At 40.1% G+C, this 14,243-nt stretch overlaps 1 protein-coding gene across 1 annotated transcript in view; it reads left to right on the forward strand.

The window, feature by feature from the left end:
- Positions 1–14,243, forward strand: part of TCERG1L (transcription elongation regulator 1 like) — a 1,282,749-nt gene that overhangs the window by 626,544 nt on the left and 641,962 nt on the right. The window contains exon 5 of the mRNA XM_086920244.1: positions 4,664–4,789. Coding sequence (XP_086776370.1) covers positions 4,664–4,789 — 126 coding nt within the window. The remainder of the gene's footprint in view (positions 1–4,663; positions 4,790–14,243) is intronic.

Genomic DNA, 14,243 nt, shown 5'->3' on the forward strand with positions numbered 1-14,243 from the left:
ATTGTAATGTAAACTTGTATATAGGTATAAATAAGTGTGCATTTTCTTGGTTAGTAGGTAGGAAGGTAAAAGGAGCGGGGGGGCGGGGGCCCATAGCAGACACAGCTGTCACACATAGGTCCCATGGACCTATTTGCCTGTAGGGGGGGTGGGCTAGTCGGGGTGGGGGCTCAGGGTGGGGGACACGGGGGGGAGGAACATGGAAAAAATTGGAATTAAAGCAGACAGGAAGTAAGTTGGAACAAGAGAATTAATAAAATGGAAGAAATATATGAGCTGTATATGGCTGTGTACCCAATATGTAGTATGTATTTTTCTGAAATGAGCAAAAATAAGGGCACATTTTCTAAAAATCCAGGATGAGCATTCGAATAATGACGTGGAATGTGTGTGGTCTTAACGATAAATTAAAAAGACAGAAAGTGGCAGTCTTGATCAAAAATCTAAGACTAGACTTCTTAATACTCCAAGAGACCCATATACAGGCGTCTGAAATTAGGCTGCTAGACCAGCTAGGTCTCACTGTTATAGCATACTCTAGGCAGAGAACCAGGAATAGGGGGGTGGCTGTAATGGCAAGGCAAAGAGACGTCACTACTAGAAAAAAATGGGAGGATGCCTGGGGCAGATGGGCTTTAATAGAGTGCTTGGTTGGAGAAACATGGGTAACCCTTGGCTCTATTTATGGATCCACAGGAGATGACCTGGAAATCTTCGAAGAGATTGACATTGAGTTGGCGACCTGGGCTCCATTCATATTAATAGGAGGATATTTTAATATCAATGGAGCAGGGGGATTGGGTTTGGGGCTAGGACCCCCAGTCAAATATAAGGGAAGGAAGAAAAGAGTTTTCAAAGCAGTTTATAACTTAGCAAGAAATAATGGACTACTTGATGTATGGGATACCCTTAAGCCAGGTCAAGATGGTTTTACATATTACTCAGCGCCCCATAGAATAAGTGTAAGGCTAGATTACTTTTTAATTAGTAGTCAAGGCATCGATGGTGTAGATATTGAGAGATTACCAAGGATCTTAGCGGACCACAACCCCCTTATTGTCACCTTAAAGGGAATGGCAGCTGCAAGAAAGGTTTCGGAGTGGACATTTGAAAAGGCATTGTTAGTGGACGAGGCATATATCCAACACATGAAGAGATGGATAACTGAATTTCTGACTATAAATAGGCATACAGCACCTGTAGGGACAGTGTGGGACTGTTTCAAGGCTGGTGTGAGGGGAGAGACTATTAGTTTTGGGGCCAGGAAAAGGAAACAGGAGAAAGAAAGAAGTGATGGGGTAAGGAGGGAACTACTGTTAGCAGAGGAAGAATTAAACAATAGGGCAGACCGGACTAGTAATGGAGCTGTAATGGATCCGGCATATATTAAACTTGCAAAACTACGAATGGAAGCAGAAGAATATATAGCAGAGAGGGCAGCTAAACAATATACGGTCAATAGAGAGAACTGTTTCGAGATGAGTGAAAGAGTCGGCAAAATGTTAGCAGCCAGAACAAGACAGAAGTCATCACTCGGAGAGATAAAAGCAATAAAAGATAGCTCAGGAGGGATTGTAACTAATGTACAACAAATTAGGGAAGTCTTCAGGAGTTTTTATACGAACCTATATCTTGAAAGTGATATAAAAGATCCTGAAGATATAATGGAATATTTGAACCATTATGAAGGGAGACAGTTAGATGAAATAGAGAAACAGAGGATCGATAACCCATTAGATATAGAGGAAATAAAAGCAGCTTTGAAGAGCCTACCTTCGGGAAAAGCGGCCGGTCCTGATAAGATCCCGCTAGAGTTCTACAAGGTGTTCTGGGAGGAGCTAGGAGGAGATATGCTTTATATTATGAAACAGGCACAGAAGGGATGCTCAATACCAAACACCTGGTCTGGGGCTGAAATTGTTGTTATCCTTAAGAAAGGAAAGGTACCAACAGATCCTGGGTCATATAGACCAATCACTCTCATGAATACAGATACAAAGGTATACTCAAAGGCACTGGCAATAAGATTCGCCAGTGTAATAACACCTTTAGTTACCACTACCCAACATGGTTTTATCCCGGGACGGGGGACTACGCATCACGTAAGGAAGCTAATTACTCTTATGGATAAAACTGAGGCTAGCGGGGATCCATTTGCGGTATTACTATTGGACGCTGAAAAAGCTTTTGACCGTGTATCATGGTTATATTTGTGGAGTGTTCTGGGAAAAATGGGATTTGGAAATGGCTTTCTGACAGCGATAAATACATTGTATAGAGATCCAGCTGCCACAATCAGAATTAATGCGGGTTCAACGGAAAAAGTAAAAATAAATAGGGGCACCAGGCAGGGCTGTCCATGCTCCCCGCTACTGTTTGCAGTATATTTAGATCCGTTAATTCGGAGATTGGAGTCAAATATGAATATTCCCCCAATCCCCACACTTAGGGGGGACTGTAAGATCTTGGCTTATGCTGATGACGTGGCGGTTATAACACCATCACCCACAGAGGCTATAAGATATGTGGAACAGGAGGCAATAGAATTTGGGAAGGTGTCTGGGTATTCTTTGAATACTGGAAAAACACAAATTATAAAAAATAATAAGGCTATATGTCAGGATTTACGGGGGGTGCAGACGGGAACCTATCTGGGCATAACTATAACCTCAGACTTAGAAAAGATAGTAGAATTAAATATTGATCCAATTGTACGAAAAGTAGGGGGAGAATTAGACAGATTGAACAATCTCCATCTTACATTGGTTGGTAGAGTGAACATCATAAAAATGTTAATAATTCCGAAATTTCTATACCTTTTCCGGACAATTCCCCTATGGTTTGATAATTTGTGGTTTAAAAGGATTGAACGTATGATTAACAAATTTATTTGGTCCAAAGGCAAAACTAGGAGAGCAGCAAGATTCATGGCACTCCCACGGGAAAGAGGAGGATGGGCATTACCGGACCTAAAGCTCTATTACTGGGCCGCAGCCCTGCAATATATGGTAGGATTAATAGGTGGCGCAGAAGTGGAAGGAGAAGACCATTTGGGATCACTAGCGATATATGGAATACTGATGGGAGAAGAAGCTAGAAATATTTTTTTGAAAAACTTTGATATGGCTTACTTTAAAAGAACACGTTTCAAGACCATTTTGGGTGCATATAATTTATGGAAGGCTTTCACGAAGAAATTTGGACTGGGGAAGTTTAATAGATATACGAGGATATATGAGAACACGCTATTTCCGGGAGATATATTCTCCGATTCAGTATATACAGAGTGGCATCGAAAAGGGATAATAAAATTGGGGGATCTTATGGCGTCACAAGGGGTGAAACAATTTGCAACTTTACAGACAAAATTTAATTTGTCAACAAGACACTTCTTCAAATATTTACAAGTAAGAAGCTTCCTACAAAATAAAAGGGGGGGACTAAGAGGATTTGAGAAAAACAACATACTAGAGATAATACATACTGGAGTAGATTGCACAATTAAAAGGTTTTATGCTGAGCTAAATGATTTAAGACCAGACGATATGGTTAAGTGGGGGGAAACTTGGTCGGCGAAGCTGGGCATAGAACAGGATTGTTTTAATATATCACTAGAATTAGGGAAGAATATTTTATGCTCTGTGTCTTTACAGGCCCAGCACTATAAGACCATGTATTGGCTATACTACACCCCGGCGAAGCTAGCACATTGGGGGGCGACTACCGGAATAAACTGCCCTAGGTGCATGAGTTTAGACGCAGATGCTATCCATATATTCGCAACATGTCCATGCTTAGCGACAATACTGAAGGAAATAGAAATGTTCCTACAAAGGGCATTAAAACTACCTACTAACTTAACATCTGCAACTATTCTGTTAGGGGTAGACGTGAGCAACGGAAGTGAGGTAGGAAACTACTTTATTTTTGTTGCCATGGCAGTTTATAGACTATGTATCGCTTCAGCATGGTTAGATCAATTGGCACCATCATTCCAGCAATGGCTAGCAAGGCTGTTGAGTATATTTAATTTAGAAAGAGCGATCTACTCAAGGAGAGGGAAAAATGCAAGGAAACTAGGATTGGAAATATGGGAGCCAATAACGAAATGGAAGGAAGAAGTGTGAATTGTATATATAATGTATATAATCTGTATATAATGTATAATGTATATATTGTGTATAATCGGTATCAATATGTAAGCATAAGGAGAGTGACTTCATTCCGTTAAAGACTGGTTGTTGTAAATATTTAGATATGAAGAAGGATTTTTCTTTTTTAGGTTATAACGAGCCATATGGTGGGCATCCTTTATGATTATGTATCATTGTCTTTTTGTTTATATATACTTTCATTTGTTCCTCGCCCCCTCTGGGCTCCAGAGGGCGGAAATATATCTAAAAATATGTCAATAAAAAGATTAAAAAAAAAAAAAACATTTTTAAAAGAAGTCACAGACAGGTGTCCACTTCTTCCAAATGCATTGTTCATACATCTTGCACTATGCGCTTTATTTTTCAAATGCAATTGATACATAAAGTAGAACAAGATGTTTCAATACAAAACTGCACAACTAGAAGAAGTAAAATTATTTTTTAGCAAGTGCCATTCTTCTTGGAAATGCTATTTGACTAAGCATGTGTTTTTTGGTGTTTACATACAGGTGTGACTTCAAGAATGGATAGTTGCATGACTCCATTGATATCTACTCAGCTAACAAAGTTGGCTTCCGCATCAACCCCAACAGTGGCTTTTATGGCAACAAATGTAGTGGATCACACATCAGAAGGTGAGTTTACGAGTTGGTAGGAAAACTCCAATATCTAAAATCTAATTGATGTTTTATGAGAAGAGAGAATTAGGTCATGTCAAACATGCTGTTATTTAACTTTAAATTCAGTAAAACAACACAAAACAAAAAAAAGGTGCATGCAACTTACATTTTTAACGTTCGGTAATATTGCACATTTTGAATCAAAGATTTTCCATTATTTATGTTTATGTGATGAGTTCTCCTTGTGTTACTGTAAAAATAAAAATATTAAATGCACTTTATATAAAGTCTGCACAGACAACAAAAACAAGTTTGCTTTTCTATATAAAATAGCATTATAATTATTATCATCATCACCATCATCTTCACTATTATCACTATTGTTGTCGCTATTTGAGGAACGCATTTATTACAGTTTACATCTGTGCAGGTTCAACTAGAAATAGGAACGGTCAATTTTATAAGAGGATAATTTGGGGACCATATCTACACTTCCATTTAGACTTATTACATAAAATCGGATAAATAATAAGCAAGCGTTTTTGCCCAGACACATCATCACAATAGTCAGTGTACAAATGTACGGTCATATTATATGTGTCTGTGCAAGTTAACAACAGCCAGAGTGGAGTATAAATGGTTCTTTCTCAATCAAGTGGCATCTCAGTGATCAAATCATGGTTGAAATAGTGTATTTAAATGCATCATTCTCACATAAATTTGCTAAAATGCTACATGCTCTGGAAGGGCACTCATTAAATATTCAAATAGACTCATAGTGTGCCAGGCAAATGAAACCTTATCTCCCAAGGAGTTAACTCCACTTTTTCAAAATGTGGTATGGGTCTCCACATACGTCAAACATTACCTCCATTGTGCCAGGGCCAGCATTTTGCCATCAGTGGCCCAATAGTTTGTGGATGCCCCCTTATATAAAAAATGACATAAAATATGCTGGTGCCACAATTTTGCAATTTATGCTGTCTATATGCCATATAAATAGGACCCCTATATCCAAAATTACCTCACTATTTCAGGGTCCACATTTTCTCATGGTTGCCTCCATCCCATAAACCAGGTTGTCTACATTTATGAAGAAAATTACCTGCATTGTGCTAGTAACATCATTTTGCGACAAGTGTCCATATGCCAATAATTTCCTCAAATATGCTAGTTTTTTCACGAGTACCCTGTATGCCATGAATTACTTCTAGTATGCCATTAACAGTATTTTTCCATGGGTCTCCTTTATGCCAATAATTACCTCAATCTGCCAGTGCTAGTACTTTGTCACAGGTGTCTATCATGTTAAAAATTGCACAAGTATGCTAGTGCCAGTATTTTGCTCTGGGTGTCTCTATATAACAATAATTACTTTCTGTATGCTAGGGATCATCACGTCTCATTCTCCATCACATTTAATCACTCAGGCTCCTTCTCTCACTGACTCTTGTTCATATTTACTTACGAATCATTATCCTCATTCATTCTTACTCACTCACTTCCTATCACTCATTAATCTGAATCATTTTCACTCACAGATACTAACTGACATTCAGGCTTGGGATTCCTAACACTTTGCACAGGGTTTGTGCCACTTCTCTGACACAACTCAGCACAAAGTTTAAAGTGGAAATTTGAATTCTCCTCCTTTTTCCAACTTAGCATTTGTGCAGCATTGTACCTCACACGTACAAAATGGGAAAAGTCTTAAAGCATAGATTTGTAATGGAAGGGACTTCTTCCAGTAAAAAAATATAATGCTTTACAGATTTTGCACGCCCTAACACTATGGCGCAAGGGAGTCTGCATTGGCATATGGCTGCCTAAAAACCGCCTGCGCACTTGGAAGGAAGAGTGCACCGTATCCTAATAGATATGGTTCATTTTTCCTTTTTCCCTTTGACGTGAGGTAGCACAGAAACTTTGGTGCAGCGTTACCTTGCATCAAAAAATTGTAAATCTGAGTCTCAATCTCACTCACCACCTGGCACTGACTTGCTCACTTTAACTCACAAATGCATGCTTACACATACAGACAAGCATGCTCACACATACTCATGCTCTCTCTCACAAAACACACTGTCACGCACAAGCAGGCACACAACATTTAAAATAATTTTGTCTTACTGTAGCTGCCACCAAAGGTCCAAATTCAGCTAGGTGTGCTCCATTATTTATTACACTAATTGTGAAAAATAGAATATTAATCAGTATTAGTGTAATGAACAATGAGAAGAAAATAAGAAATACAGAGCCCCCCCTGTGTTTTTGGCACTGATTTTGCTACAACTGAGGCCAATAGTCGTAAAAGCAGTGGTAGGGGTCGCACTCAGCAAGACAGGGATCAGAGCAGCAACCCCTTGCCACCCCTAAATTAAGTCTCTATTTCCACCTATTTCATTTTCCACCGTACGTATTTGGGCCTTGACTCATGTGCATACTGAAAAAGACAATAAACTGTCTTTCCACTTACAGAACATGGTGGCACCTGCAGGTGCGATGTCTATAAAACCTGATATGCATAAACAAGATGAATCCACTTTTTAGAATGGGGAGGTTTCCCTACGATGGTTGGGATCCCCAGAGTTTTTAAAATACCCCTCACACACCAAAAGGCCCCTTGGTGTCATGCTTTATCATCGGGGTCTTCGCACCCCTCTATGGGATGCGGCGTGCTGCGACCTACGATTACGAAGTTACCACTTATAAACAACTATGTGTGGTGTGTGTGAGGGTTTCTGTTTTATGTGCGTGAGTGGTGAGATTATTCGCGAGTGATGTTAAAAAGTGCCTGGCTCGTGGGGTGAACGCAAAAAATACTTTAATTCGCCCCAGGGCTGGCGCTGTTAAAAGGGTGAAAGAAACGGAGGTGTAGTATGCAGGACAATGTGCATCACCTCCTCTGTGTGTGTGTCAACATGTTTCCGAGTCGTAACTCCTTCTTCAGGACTGGGGTACACAAATCCCCACCTTACTCACGTTTCTCTACTTTAAAAATCATGTAATTTACAAAAAGTGAGATATGGTGCAGGTTATGCAATGTACCTACAAATTCTCGAGTGCGGCACTCTCAACGGAGCTGTGTATGGGGCAGTCAGGAGGCATTCTCTCTCAGACCTGGTAGCGAACCAGCACGAGGACTTCTACGTTTCCTAAGGCTCATGAGGCTTTGGAACCAATACATAACAGTCAGCAAAATAGCGACAAGAATCGAGAATTTGTAGGTTCATTGCATAACCTGCACCATATCTCACTTTTTGTAAATTACACGATTTTTAAAGTAGAGAAACGTGAGTTAGGTGGGGATTTGTGTGTGCATACTACACCTCCGTTTCTTTCACCCTTTTACCAGCGCCAGCCCGGGGGTCCATTAAAGTATTTTTTGCGTTAACCCCACGAGCCAGGCACTTTTTAACATCACTCACCGATAACCTCACCACTCATGCACGTAAAACATAAATACTCACACACACCACACATAGTTGTTTATAAGTGCTCCCGCGTAATCGTAGGTCGCAGCACGCCACATCCCGTAGAGGGGTGCGAAGACCCCGATGATGAAGAATGACACCAAGGGGCTTTTTGGTGTGTGAGGGGTATTTTAAAAACTCTGGTGATCCCAATCATCGTAGGGAAACCTCCCCATTCTAAAAAGTGGATTCATCTTGTTTATACATACTTAACTAGGGAAAACGAATCCATTTTCAAACTCTCTCTCTCCCCCCTTTGTTATTTACTTTATATATCCTGATATACCATTCATATTGTGTTTTTCTGTAATTTAATGGTATGTACTTGAGCTCCACAAATGTGGTCCTAAATTTCCTAGTCAACACACCTGTTAAAATACGAAAGTCTTGTTTGAAGATTAAAAACTGTTTCTGAAAAACACTTTGTAGCTAGGGGTTAAACATGCACTAATGTGGAATTAATATGCTGCGAGGCTGTCAACACCTCTCCCCCTCCCCACACCCAACATTTCTCAAAAGATGCTGCTTGACATGTAATAACACTGTATAAGGAGAGTGTTAATTCAAACTCTATTACAGCTCCCTTGTGTTACCAAGGTGTTTATTTATTCTTAAAGTTATAATTAATTGGCCCCATTACCTAAACAGCAAGAAAGGTTTCTGTGCGCGATGTCATTTACCACCCGCTATTAACACTAACCTTCTATCTGGAATACATACCCAGATATGTCCTCATAACTTCACTTTTACTTCAATTAAATGACTATGGACATTTCTTCTCAGTGTTGCATTTATTTCAATACTATTATTGGTGCACACTGCATATAATTGAAAGAAATTCAGTAATTACAAACTAATCGCGGATGAAAGAGAGAACACAATAAAATGTGCTTAGATTTGCCAGTTTACGTTCATTAAATTGTTCCATAGTTTGTTTCACTCTTTTGTCACTATGTATGAAGAATGTATCTCCCCACTACATTCAGTGGCACACCAAGTGTGCAATGCGTCCAAAGAAAATGGCGCCCATGATCTGACTGGGTAGAAAAATAAAGCCATTAGTTTGTGTTCTTTTTTTAATTTTAACTTATCTGAAGGATTTGGTCTCCACAAAATGTGCAGGCCTGACCTGGGCTTGTGCGTAAGAACTGCAAATATAAGATGTTGTTGATGAAACTACGCTTTGAGCATGTAAATTCTTCTGAGTTAAAACAAAATAAAAATGTAAGGAATCATATAGTGGCACTAAAGTTCTTCAGCAGAGACGCTATAAATTGTATCCAGCTATTAATGGTTTCTTTCAAAAAATGTCTTGTATTGCTTCTGAAGTAGCGGATGATGCCTCTATTGGATCTGTTGCTACCTTTCAGCCTGTTGTGCCTGGTTCCCTGGACTTTGACTGTCTTTAGGGGGGCCATGTTTATGTTGGGGATGTGTCTTCGATGACTGGAGACATTCAGGAGGTGGTTAATCAGTCTACCATCATTTCTCCTTCCTCTGATGTGGTCGCTCTAGTTATCATACAAGAATTGTCTCATAATCCTTATGAATAGTCCTACAAAGTCTTTTGCCTTTCTACTATATCTCTGGAGGGAGGTGTATGCGATGATTTAAGTGTGGGCCCGCTTCTGATGAACTTTTGAGAGCTGAACTCAATGGCTATGGAGGGGTGGCTGTCTGCAAAGAGACAAGAGTTGGGGAAGATTTACCACTCCTAGATACTGATATCGCAGGATGTGAGGTTGGGGAGACATTCCAAATTGTGTTCCTAAGTGTGTTCCTGAGTGAGATTCTTCACTGAAATTGTTAAATGAAAAGAGTCTCTTAAATGTAAGTCCCCCTTCTCAGCATCTCTCCATGAATACTTTCTACTGTAGTTCAAGTCACTTGATAGGCTCCTCCTCCTCTGAGTTTGAACAGGATTAATTTTTGCTCTGTACGAAGGTAAATAACGGTAATGGAGAGGATGGCGTCCCTTCTGATTTCTTACTTTGTATTGAAAAAATTCTCTGGTGCATATTACCAACAACTAGCGATAATTATCGCTATGTTGGCTTAGCGGCAATATTTTTATCGCCGAGCTGCGGCGATTTTTATCGCTTAGGAACCTTGCTATTATCAAGGTTTATCTCCTAAGCGATAAAAATCTGCCGAAATGCATGAATATCGCTGAAAAGTCAGCGATATTCATGCATTACCGAGCTAATGCTCTTAGCCATGTTATCCACCTACCATTAGATAACATGGCTAAGAACTGCTCAGGGGCAGGTGTTAGCTTTTGGAGATATTCGCGCTTAGCACGAATATCTCCAAAAGTTGGTAATAAGAGATAGCGATGTTAGCGACTGTTTCCATTCGCTAACATCTTGGCACGCCCACTTTGCATGTCATTAGTGATAAATTTCACTGACATGCAAAGCGGGGCCCAAGATGGTCTCTATCTCCTACTAGCTGTCGCTAACTGGTGTTAGCGACAGCTAGGTAATAGGGAGATAATTTTATCTCCGCTTTCTTGGCTTTTAAAGCCAAAAAAGCGGAGATAAACCCCCTTGATAATATGCCCCTCTGTTCCCTTCTGTCTTCATTGGAGAAACCAGTGTTAAGCACTGACCACATTCTGGAAAGGATGAATGCTATTTTGTTTGAAGTTCAGCATGTGAGTAAGGTTGGGTTTTCTAGCTTTATATCAGCAGCAAACTCTCTTAAAGAATCATCAGAGAACCATACATCTATTCTGTATGTGGCCCATGGATGGGTGAGAGACGTTTCTGTCCAAGCTGGCTTACCACTTTGTTTGTCACCCCCAAGAAACAGTTTGTAATTTTGAAAACAAAGAATTTCATTTAAATTCAATATTTGGGGATATGGATACGCGCTCTCCCAATGCCAGATTGACTATTTTTCAATATTTAAAAAGGGTTTTAAAATAGACTCTGTTAAGTCTGAGAAAGGCAATGGATCTGTTGTGCAGACTGACAAGGGGTGGGAGGGAGAGCTGGCTACTACCTGTACCTCCTCCGCCCAATATCATAATGTGACGGGGATCTTTGGTGCGCTGATAAGAGAAACAAAGGGGGTAAAGGTGGATAGTTCTACAAGTAATCAAAAGGGTAAGACTAAGAAAAAGAAGCAACAGAGAACTAGATGATTCCCCAAATGGAAAGTAAAAGGTTGCACTTTCCCTTGGTTCCTGCCATGTAGAGTGTAGGGAAGGGAAGATCTTTGAATGCCCCCTTCGAAGGTGGTGCCTGGAATAGTTCCATTAGACCAAATGTGGCTCCTTTAGGGGGGTGATGATAAGTTGTGGTGTGGCACTGACTACCCACACTCTGCCTCTCCCCCCTCAGAGCGTTTCAATTACCTCACTTAGTGAGGCAGCTGTGTCTCCAGATGTGGATGGGAGAATGCGATGTGGGACCCCCCACTCCGATTGGAGTTCATGGATAGGGAAGTTGGTAGTCTGGATAGGTGGACTTAGGAGATAAATGCCCAGAAAAGTGGGCCCAGTAAGGGCTATATGGTGTCTAATCATTGTGTATAAGAAACTCTGATGCTGGTACCACTAATGTAGCCTACCTGCACTCTTGACCCCAGTTCATCTATGGGGCAAAAGTTATCAGTCAGAGGGAAAGGGTTCCTTTATGGATTCCCCGAAGGAGTACCTTTATTTTGGACTGGTGGGGAGAAGAATGTTTCATCCCATATTTTGGACTTTATTTTGTTATTTCATAACAAATCCTCTCCGGTAAACAAAAGTTTCATTATTAGTTCTTTTACTGAGATTGAGGCCTTAAAGTTGGTGTCTAGCTGTGATATTATTAATGTGAAGATCCATTCTTTGGACCCTTCCCTTTATTCTAGGGTTACCTTTTGCTCCCTGATTATTGCCAATTTGGTGGTGCAGAATTGTGAACACTTTCTTAAGCAAGGGATTGATGTAATACCCATTATGGAGCTCTGGGAATGTCCTTTTAATCCCAACTCAGAATCCAAATGGCCATAGGGTCCCTATGTCAGTGGTGTGTGATGCAGCAGGTCCAATTCTGAGCATAGACTTGGGAACCCCTAAGATATTGTGGTTTCTTTGGGGCAATGGGGCCGAAAAATCAATATGTGGGTGGGCTCAATGATTGATCCTCAGGTTACTGACTTGGAAGAGGATTTGTCTCAATCGATGTGGGTTGCAGGGCTTTGACTAATAACCACCCTTTTTCCTTGAGGAATGAAACATTGAGGTAGCTTGGGTGGATTACTTTTGAAATGGCATATGCCTGGACTAGGTAAGAAATGAGGATATATTTAACTTTTTGGAATCCCTGGACCCCTTAATTATTAACCTACAAGAAACTTGCTCATGCAAAGTGTTTGATTAGAGTGATTATTTTGTATTTTCTAGTAATGCCAGGCAATCAGAAAGAGAAAATCTTGTTAACGTCTGCTGTTTCATAGTGGATAGCTAAAGACTAGACTACTACCTTTAACACATATATCACTGTCTAGCGTCATATATACAAGCTATAGAAATTGGTTTACCTCCAGTATATCTCTATTTAGGATTAGCTTATTACCTTCTCTTATTTGAAAACATGCGCTCTGAATAAAGTATATAATCACACTTGTTCATTAATCTGGAATATAAATAACCAGTCATCAGGATCATACAATTTACAGTAAATCAATTGATAAACTTTTTCCCTAAACATATACCAATATTGTGATTATAGAATATATACATGTTGGGCCTGGCCCTTTCTGCAGGGTTATCCCCAAACTTTTTCCCTTCCTTTGCCTATTTTTCTGACCTTCCTTTTGGTGGCTTTGGGACTATGGGCACTTTACCACTTCTAATCAGTACTAAAGAGAATGTGCTCTCTCCTCTACAACATGGATTGATTGGTTTACATCTTGATTTACATGTATTTCCCTTGTATAGTGGTATATCATATACCCTTGGGCTGTAAATTAAATGCTAATAGTGGACCTGCAGCACTGCTTGTGCCACCCACAGACATAGCCTTTTCAAACCTGTCTCAGGCCTGTCACCGCATGGCCTGCATGCACAGTTTACTGTCACTTTAGCTTGTCATTTAAAACTAATTGCCAACATGTAAGCTCCCATTTTAATACATCTAGGTCATCCTTAAGGTAGGCCCTAGGCAGCCCTATGGGCAGTGTCCTGTGTAAGTAAAAGGTAGTACATGTGCCTTCATTGTCTGGCATATCCTGGTAGTGACAAACAGCCTATTCTGTTTCTCAATGCTGTGAGGCCTAATTCACTCATAAGCTGGCATTGGGAATTCCCTTAAATATGTTTGAGTGGTAAATTCTAATCTGAAAGGAGTAGTGTTGCATTGTTTGGTTTCTTTAGAATGGTAGTAATAAATCATGCTTACTGGTGTAGTTAGATTTTCCATTACTATTTTAGAAATGCCACTTTTACAAAGTATGAGTTTCTATGTGTGTATGACTCTCTGTGCTTTGCTGCCTGACTGTAATCCATGTCTGGGCGACAGCTACATTGTGTGCATACTTTCCAGACACCTATCACACAGGATGGATTGAGTGTGACAAGGTTACATATGTATACTGATAGTCTTTCTGGGCTTGGAGAGAGAGAGAATGCTCCCAATTTGCAGTTGTTTGGGATGTGGCCGGCCCTCACATAAAGGGCTGATATACCCCATATAGGAGTGGGCAGAGCTCTCAGAGTTGCAAACATCTCAGTGAAATTCCATGGAGTTCCACAAGCGGATCGAGTTACTCCACTCACCCACTCCTATATTGCTGAATACATAATTGTTATTTTAAAATGCTTTACGAAATGCAGGCTGAAAGATACTGACCTTTCACAGTATTCAAAAGCACGATTTGGAATTCATGGAGATGCCTGAGATCAGTTCAATTCAAAGTCTTAAGAAGAATGAAGCAAATTTCTTTGGGACTCATCCAAGTGTGTGTGTTATTGGTTTCAAATACATTTCTCACCTGCTTGTGAA

Source organism: Lissotriton vulgaris, chromosome 5 (genome assembly GCF_964263255.1).
Source record: "Lissotriton vulgaris chromosome 5, aLisVul1.2, whole genome shotgun sequence".
Classification (NCBI taxonomy): domain Eukaryota; kingdom Metazoa; phylum Chordata; class Amphibia; order Caudata; family Salamandridae; genus Lissotriton; species Lissotriton vulgaris.